Source organism: Marmota flaviventris, chromosome 15, assembly GCF_047511675.1.
Source record: "Marmota flaviventris isolate mMarFla1 chromosome 15, mMarFla1.hap1, whole genome shotgun sequence".
NCBI lineage: Eukaryota > Metazoa > Chordata > Mammalia > Rodentia > Sciuridae > Marmota > Marmota flaviventris.
This window is the reverse complement of record NC_092512.1, coordinates 71,006,747-71,016,293: the sequence shown is the minus strand read 5'-3', so window position 1 is coordinate 71,016,293 and position 9,547 is coordinate 71,006,747. Positions and strand designations below refer to the sequence as shown.

At 40.0% G+C, this 9,547-nt stretch overlaps 1 protein-coding gene across 1 annotated transcript in view; it reads left to right on the top strand.

Moving 5' to 3' along the window:
• Nucleotides 1–293: 293 nt before the first annotated feature.
• Cpa6 (carboxypeptidase A6) overlaps nucleotides 294–9,547 on the top strand; it is a 293,552-nt gene continuing 284,298 nt past the window's right edge. The window contains exon 1 of the mRNA XM_027932848.2: nucleotides 294–409. Within this exon, the coding sequence (XP_027788649.2) occupies nucleotides 294–409 (116 nt within the window). The remainder of the gene's footprint in view (nucleotides 410–9,547) is intronic.

The window sequence follows — 9,547 nt, the reverse complement described above, 5'->3', positions numbered from 1 at the left end:
CCATGGAGGCCCAGCCCCTTCCAGGGGAGCCTGATTAAGGATCAGGCTCCCCGGCTGGGCTGGGCTGCAGCTTCTCCTCCCAAGACCAAGTCTTAATAGCAACTTCCCTTCCTTAGCAGCCTAAACTTTTTTTTTTTTCTTTGTGGCTGGAAAGAAGTGTCACATTTTGCTCATTCCCAAGCCTCCCCCACCCCCTTCCCAGACAACGTGCGTGGTGAGCAGGGGGTGCTGTGAGCTACCTCCAGCCTCCTCTGGTGACTGCTGTAACTTTCAACTCCTCTCATTGTAACGCTATGAAGTTCCTCGGGAAGCCCAGGAGCCAGCCAGCTGCTTTTCTACCTCTTTGCTGGCTTTTTTTGAGGATTCTGCAACCAGGGCATAGTCACCTTTACAACAACCGCTATGCTGGGTAAGTGGAGCAACTTTCTTGCCCGGCAGGGCTTTGATTTGGATGAGGGGGCTGCTTTGCTCCTGTATGCCTCACTTTTTCTGGTCTCTGAGTGAATCTGCACACTTTTTCTGGTCCCCTTGATAAAACATATATGCAGTTCCCAGTGCTTTGGTTTAGCTCACTGAGAGAATGTGGTGAGTGAGATGTCGGGCTTTTCATATTTTTGATAGCATGCAAACCTCAGCTGTGGACCCCATGTTGAATGGGATTCTGTCTTTGGGGGTAACCATGGACAATATTTGCCTTGGTTGATGCTCAGCATGAAGGATTCTGCTGTACCACGTGAATTGTGACCTGAAAATTACAGTATCTCCTTTAGAATAACATGCAAGAGTACTGGCTTGAAATTCACCAGTGATTAATTTATAACTGACTGTAATTTTTTTATGCTTGTTAGTCTTCAGAATGGTTATTAAAGGATTTTCAAATCTGAGCAGTACTAATAATTCAAGTCAAAATAAGCAGAATAAAAGTAGCCAACTGTAAAATGAGGGGTCTTTTTCTGAAGGAGAAACAAAGGGAAAAACAATCACTTTCTCCCCCTCTATAGGTTAGCAGGCTTTGTATATAGCTTTCTTAAGGAGACCCAGGGCTGGGTATGAAGCAGTATATTACTATGCATGTTCTTATTATCCTGAAGTCTTGCTGTGGTGTAGATAGCAGGCACTCGGTTCAGATTTGCAGGGGGTCGTTCTTTTGAGTTTGGAAATTATGGCATGCCTGCATTTTAGAAGTGGAAGGACCTTAAATAGTTTTTCTAGTTCAATTGCTTAAAACAGGAGGAAAACCAGTGTCATGTCTTTTTAAATGTCTGCTATCACTCAATCACCAGGTGAGAAGTTTTCATTTAATCTTAGATAATGACCAGGTGATTCCCAATGTCTTGAAGAAAAGCTATTCTTTTTAGGAAGAATGTAAGGAAAAGTTTATAAATGTGATCCTGGAACAGAGAATTGTGTTTCCTTCTTTTCTCACTGTCTCCAGTGTTCCTCTGTGCTTACAGGGAAAAATAAAAATAAAAAATAGGTCCTCAGTTCTTGAGGATGCAGGATGGGGGATAGAGGTGGTAGTTAAGGGTTGTTAAGATAGGGGTTATAGATGTTAGTACCATCCCCAGTTTTTCCATCCTTGTGTTCCTGGGAGGAAAAGAAGGGAGTTAACATCTGAAGGCTGCTTTTCTGTCTCCTAAGTCTAGGCATTACATCCTGTCATTTGTCACCTACTTGGAGATGTGCATAAAGAAGCCCATGTTTAATGACTAATGGTGTAACCTGGGGTTGAGGAGGAGTTAATTCTGACCCTCCTAATATCAGGTCATAGGATAAACATATATCACAGATTTCTATGCATGTGTGACTCAGGACATCACTCCTCCACTGAGCTGCAGCCTAGGGCATAATTACTTCAGTGTGTGGCGCTCCTGGATGATAAGTTGCCAGGCCTGCTTCAGCAGAGCAGGTATGTGCCCTTCCCCAGGCACCACTTTGTATAGGAAATGAGGCCAGTGCCAGTATCTTTTCTGTATGGATCTTTTAGCAACTGGAGCCCTCCTGCAGGAGGCTGCACGATCTTCTCAGTTGTTCTGTACTGAAAGTAATAATTGCCATTTTCACTTCAGCTGCCACATAATAAGATAGTCCCAAATGTATAAATTACCAGATGTCTGCAAGTTGGAAGGAAGAAAAATAATGAGAAGCTGAAGAATTGAGACTTACCTGTCCATCCCAATAGAAGCCGAGGGCTTCTTTAAAATCAGAAATATTTCTGAGTATACTTATCCATCAAAAATGGAGGTCTTTAACTTACCGTAGTGGGATATATGTCATTCTCTCATCACCAAAGACAGAAACTTCTCAGATTTAGGAGTATTTTGCTTTGTTTACTTAGGAACTACTTTCTGCATGTTAAGCTTTTTCAGGAACAAGTAGCTGATAGGAAGACATGGGAATACAATGATTAGCATTATCTTTGGCTTTGCCTATTCAAAGCTAGCCTAAGCCACCTCATCTTTATCCCCTAATGCTTATTTTCTTATCAATAATTATAGGGCAACTCTCTTTCTGGTATTCACTTATAGATATTTAGTAGGCTTTGGTTGAATCCAATAATATGTGATTATCATTTGCAGGACCCTGAACATGAATAAAAGAACAGTCAGGAAAAACTGGTATGCCTCTTGAGAGCAGCTAATGAGCTCAGTTCTATTATTTTATTTTTTTAAGCTCATCCTCCTTTATACATAAATTAGTAACAACTGGATAGGGCTAATGGTGTAATAAATGCTTAGTAAGTTACAAATTTAAGTGTCTCTGGAAATTAAAAAATAAATGTGTAGAGAGACCACAGGCAAAATCTGAAAAAAAAAATGGTACTTTGGATAAATATTAGTTACACATTGAAAAGGGAGGTCTAAAAACACATAGAAAAGAAAGAAAACAAAGTGAGGAAAATAAATTGACTTTGAATGTTATGACTCTGCTGATATTCTAGTGTCGAAGGGCTTTAGGGGCCAAGTCAAACATTTGGGCAATAAACAAATGGCAGCCAGTGAGTGAGACTCCTAGACGAGCAAACATCTCTGTGTCATCTCCTCTTTCCCCCTCATCTTGTTTTCTGGAAGCAGACCTAGTTATTTATTATACTGTGATACTGAGGGCACAAACACACACAAAAAAGTCATCTGCATCACAGGAAATTAGGGTAGACTTTTTTAGTGATAGTAAAAGAGATCTAAGACGGTAAAACAATAAATTCTGACAACACCATAGAATTAACGTTGTCATGATTTTTTGAAAACTATTCATTACCGTTCTTCTTGCCAGTCAATGTAGCCTCGGTCCTGAAGTTCCACTGCCTGTGTTTCAGTTTCTATTTTCCCACACTTAGTAGCTCTCTGTTACCTTGGGCAAGATCCTTAACCAGCTTCAGTCTCCTCCTTCTGGGACAATGGAGGTAACATGAGAACCTTCCTCACCAAGTTGTTGTGAAGATTAAAGTAATAGCACGGTTATTGCATGGTTCTTAGTACTTAGTAACTACGTAATAGGGTAGTAAAACAGCTACTACTAATACCTAAAATAAATATTTATTTAAAATATTAATAATTATAATTCAGCAACCTTTGCCATTGGTAGCAGGATAGAGATCTCAAGCTTAGAGATAACTAACCTGAAGACAGAGTTGTATTCTCACTCAACTCCACCTGACTCCATCATCTATACTTCACAATCTGCCACTCATTTGGGCAGAGAAAATAATTTCATTTAGGAAAAACTGAAGATTTGCTCTTGTTTGGAAAACTGATAGTTTCAGGACAGGAAAGAAAGAGTAGATTCTGTGAGTGAAATTGAAAGTTTAATTTTGGTCACCTTCTCTAGGGGGTGATGAGTCATTGATGGTGAATCACTTACAGAAAAGCAATAACCATAAGAGATAAAAAAAAAAAAAAAACAGAAGATGAAGGAACTTTAGATTGTCAAAAAATCTAAAGTTTTTTGGTGTCACAAAAAAATAGTAGCACCAGAAGTGGTCAGGACACGGGCCTTCATTCAACTAGTAGGTATTATTTGAACCCCGTTGTGTGCCAAGGACATTGACTGACAGGGTGAATGCCCTCTGAGAGTTGTAGTAAAAGAAAATGGCCCACATATATATTGAGTATACATTGTATGAGGAGTTTATGACTCTTGTGGGGATTGATAGGAATGCTCAATGAACCAAGAAAGAGTGGTAGAACTCTCCTCCAGGGCCTGGTCAATTCCAATCTCCAAGCCCTGCTGTATCTCAGTAGAAGGTGCAAAGAGAACTGGCTTCCTACCTTGTTGGCTGCTTCTTGGGATATGAAACTACTGGCTTTTGATCTGCATGCTGAGGTTGTATGCATTCATCCTTCCTCATCCAATACCGACTTTATTGAAGTCTCCTCTCATGTCTCAACGTAGTTCCTTCCTCTTCTGTCTTCATTCTCAGGCTCTGATGACACAGCCTTTCTCCCATGACCACAGGTATGCACAGGGCTGGCTACAGCAGCAGTACAGCCAGCTGGTGCATGCGGAGGAGTCAGTGTCTCTGCTGTACTCACCTCTGCCCCAAACCCACATACCTGTACTCCTGCTCATAAGTTCACAAATTCTCCAGCCATCTGCAGAAATAGAATATAGGGAGTCAAAGAAATAGATGGGAAGGAAGTAAGATTCTTTTTTAAGAAGTTGTTTGGTTCTCTAAAATCTGTAGACAAAGAGGCCCCAAGTTGGGATGTAACATATGGAAGAGACAGAGATTATGAGACATGGAGTGATCTATAGAGCGACTCAACCTCAGGGATGCTGTGCTCATTTTGCACTTTCTCTAGCTATCCTCTGTCCCTCAACAGCAGTTTTCATTTGTTCTGTCCCCTGATGGTGGCTTCCTTTGAATGCCCTGAGCTCTTAGAAGCCTAGGTAGGGCTAAAGTACAAGAGATCAGAGCTATCATATGAATCTGAGAGTTGTGTTGCATGTAAGTAGTTAAGGCTCTTTTCAGAGAGGATGGCTGTAAATCCCCCATTTGTCCCAAACTGGCCCAAGTGGCCAGCGACCATCCAGTTGCATCTGCCATTCTGGCATGGTAACTGGCAATGCTCCCCTTCGATCTGAGAACGATTCTGAGTTGGCTACTAAATTGTGGGTTCAATGCTTTTATTCTTTACTATATTTGATTCCTTAATGCACTTTCCTGCATTCCTTAAGCTACCCCCTTATTTTCTTCCTCTGGAACACTTTATCTGTTCCTTTTGTTCCTACGAAAAGAGTTTCATTATTCTTCTCCTCTTCCTTCTAATAGCTGCCAGCCACGTCCGACTTCTTTTTCTCAATCTGAGTTAAGGTAGCTTTCTCCCCACTGATCCGTCTTTCTCTAGTCCTTACTCATAGTGATGATCTTCCTGAAATAAGACATATTAGTCCCTTGCTCAGTGCCCTATTTTGACTTTCTATTGCCACCTACTTCAGATCCAGATTCCTCTGCCTGACTTTCAAGTCTTCTAGAATCAGCCTCTCTGGTTTTCCTGCCTCTAATTCTCCCTTCCTTGCCCCTGAGACCCCTGTCTACTCAAGTCAAGAAGTAGAGTTGCAGCATGGCTCACTTCTAACCAGCAAAACAGCCAGGCCTCATTCATAATAAGAACCAAAAAGCAAGAAGGAACCATCTCAGCTTGTGAATGATAAGCCAAAATGTATGCCATCTGTATATTTGGAGCATTAAGAACTATAAAGGAATGGGAAGTTATACTCCATGTATGTATAATATGTCAAAATACACTCCACTATCATGTATATTTAAAAAGAACAAATAAAAAAATAAAGGTCCAAATTTCTATCTTAAAAAAAAAAAGAACTATAAAGAATGTGTGGTGGGTTCTAAGGTTGGTTTTGAGCTTTTCCCCCATGAGTCAGTGTGTGGTTAATGTAATTATTCTTCAGTGCCTTCAGGAAGTTCCTTTTAGCTCTTGCCCCTTATTAATGGTAGAATATTTTTAGTTTTCCTTATGCACTAGCTCAAAGTACAGTCCCTAAGTGCTGATTGTTTATCAGCTCATTATACCAAAAGCTTTCTTGCCTGCAGACTGTTCTGTGTGTTGGGGCCCTGTGCTCTGCTTGTTAAGAGTGTGCGGCACTGCAGCTCTGTACTCTGACCTGTACTCTCAGGCAGACGGCACTCTGTGGGGATCAGCTCTCCCTCTGCTAGCTGAGCTAGTGAAAAGAAGAGAGTTTCAAATGCTTCCAGGCCATTTTCTCCTTGGAGCCCAGTCTGATAATGGATTTTTTATTTTATTTCACCAGCGTACTTTCTGGATAACACCATCAGCATAATCACTTCCATCCCCCCCAAAGCAGCAGAGGATGTTGATGTTTCATAACTTCACAGCTCATATTGTACAAACGACAGACACATGCATTCTGCTTTCCTGTCTTTGTAAATGGAATTGCTGAACAGAAAATAAAATCTCTTTTGGTGACTTATTGTAGAGTCCTCATTATGATCAATCAGTAGATAACTGGTTTGTTGGATTTGAATTTGCTTTGCTAAATAAATGCCTTCATGCTCTTCCTCTAGGCATTAGCTTCTTTATGACAAAGTGGAATGCAGAATAGGAATCTTTCAGATCATATTCTGGGCAGTGTCAAATTCCCTAGAATATTATTCTGCTTTAAGTGTTGTAACTGACTTCTACATGGTTTCCCCACAAAATTGTAATCTTTGCTTTTTTTTTCTTTTTTGGTATACTTTGAAAATAGAAGTTTTCTTGTTTCAATGTCTATTTTAGTAAGGATTACTGTTAGTTTGGTTTTGTCAATTTTTTGTTTTTTTCCCCCCCATGACAACTCCAAACCTCAATGGCTTAAACAATAAATTTATTTCTTGCTCATGTAAAAATCCAGAACAGGTATGACTGGTTGGCAGTGCCAGAGAACCAGGCCCCTGAAGTCTTGTTACTTTGCTATGCTGAACACTCAGCTCTGAAATGCAGTCCAAGAAGGAGTCTTCTGTCTCTCACAATCCACCTAGCAGGAGCATGGAAAGAAAAGGACACAGACTGGAAATTAAATAGTACTTCCTACAAACCAGAATTAGGTAGATGGGCTTTGATTGCAAGGGGGTTGTAAAATGCAGTCATGATCAAAGGCTAGATCAGGAAGAACATACTAAAAGATAAGTAGCAGTTACTCAGTGGTCAGCTGACCCATTCAGTTCTCCTGAAAGAATGATTCCTCCAAGAGGACTTGTATAGTTTTACAGGTTGAGTTGATTAGAAGTGTGCATTTTGTTCTCTAAGTGGTGCTTTTTTTTTTTTTTAAGTCATAGAGTCAGAACTAGAGGAGACAAAAAAAAAAAAACAAAAAAAACAAAAAAAAAAAAACAAAGCCCAGTCCCTTTTTCCCTTTGTTTAATACATAAGGAAGCAGAACTCCATCAAGGTGAAAGGATTTTCAGAGAGATTGGTGGTGTTAGATCTGCAACCCAGGTCAGTGGGGTTCAAGCATTCTTTACAGTTGACAGCATCACCTTTGGTGAATCTAGAAATCAGCTTACCCTTTCCTATTCCCTAATGTTGTTGGGGATGAAGGCAAGTGATTTGGCAAGGCTGAGAAGTGTTTAACGAGGGAGGATTTTATTTCATTTCTATAAATATTTGTAGGATGTCTGGTCTGCTGCTAGTCTGGGACCACAGAGATGAAAGTGCAGTCCACGTGTGCAATGTAATGAGTAACTCGGGCAAGTAAACAAACAATCCCAACTCTAGGACCCCTCTGCCCACAGACAAAACTCTTGGTGCCAGATGAGTGCAGGATTAGCTCACCTAATTCAGACTGAAGGCTGGAGAGAAGCTCAAAGGTGGCTTCTGAGTTGTGAGCTATCACAATCTAGAAATTCAAACATTACTTCTTACCAGAATTAGGTAGATGGGCTTAGATACAAGGAAGGTTATGGAGTTTGGTCATTAGCTAAAGACTAAGAATATACTAGGTGATAAGTAGAAGTCTCTCAGTGTCAGCAAATATCCAATGACTACCAACAAAATCTCCTTTCCACTTGGCTCAAACAAAAATTCAAATGAACTATTGAACATGATGTTATTTTACATTTTTCTTTTTAAATAACTGGTACTGAAAGGACATGGCTCTGATCTTGGTAGACGCACACACACTAACACTAACACACATGCACACACATAATTAGAAAGTATGTTAAGATTTTCCAGATACAAGTGGGAGAGCTTGGTAAAATCTAGAAAATCAAAGCAATTAAGTATGTTTAAATAGAAGGCATTTGTCTTTGCAAGGGGAAGAAGAGGTAAGGCTGCAGAGGTAGGTGAGGTAATGACATGGCTTGTGTCCCATGACACACAGTTCTCATCTCTCCCAAAAGTGATAGGGTGCTAATGCAGAATTTTAAGCAGAGAATTTAAATGATTAGATTTTTAAAATAAAGTTCTGAAGTAACAGAGGGGAAGACTTGAAAGCTGATGCTTGTTGGTGAGACAACTGGGATATTAAGGTGACAATAGTTCTATAAGCTTGCAGTTGCAACATTAGAGAAAGGAGGGAAACAATTCAAGAAATATTCAGGAGGAAGAATTTTCACAAATTGGTAATCAAGCATAGAGGAAAGAAGGAATGGTGTAAAGTGATTCTCAATATTGCAAAATTGAACTGGAGCTCTTTGTAGAGAAGGTAAACACTGTTTCAGATACATGTAGTGTAAGGCGCTTATAAAGTAGCCATTAGGATAACTGGGTCTGGAGCTCAAGAGAAGAATCTAACCTGTTAAATAAATTCCAGTAAGTGAAGTGTAAATCAAATTTCTTGAAAACTTGAGTGTAGGATAGAGTGCCCAGGAAGCTCTTGTTATATGAAAAGAGAGCCCCAAACTAAATAAAGTGAACAAAAGCCAGAGGGAAAAAAAAAACTAGCAGAAAGGTATAGAGAGGAAGAAATCCAGGAAAGGTCAGTTCAAGGAAATAAAGAACTCCAAGAAGGAAGTAGCTACTGTCAATCATTGCAAAGTGTACCCAAATGATTCGTCATAAAGGAAGTCATTTGTGATGTTATTGTCCATTTGTGATGGAGTAGTGAGTGAAAACCAGAGCACAGTAGATTGAGGATTGAATGGGACGTGAGCAAACTAGGGAGTATAGACCAAAATTTCAAGAAGTTTCTTTTTGAAAGGAAGGTGGGGGTGCCATGGGGAGTTGACGGCTAGAACTTAAGGTAGCAATTTTGCTTTTACTTAAACTCATGGTTTATGCCAACTGGCAGATGAAAGGAAGAAACTATAGATAAAGAAAAGAAAGTGACGGAGTTAGTCTCTGTAGAGGCTCCTGGTTCACCTCTCTTTTCTTTATAAAGTACACAGTGAGGTCGTGGTCCTATGACGAGATAGTAAATAGGGGACCTGATAAAAGGAGGGAGGATTTAGATTTTAAATGTTCCTGAGGGAAACGACTTGGGGAAGAATGATTTCTAAGGGTGCAGCTAATGGTAGAAATAAGTCTCTAATAGAACTGTGATCTCCACCTCCATCATCTTTTTCTGGATCATTCCATGTTACTTCAAG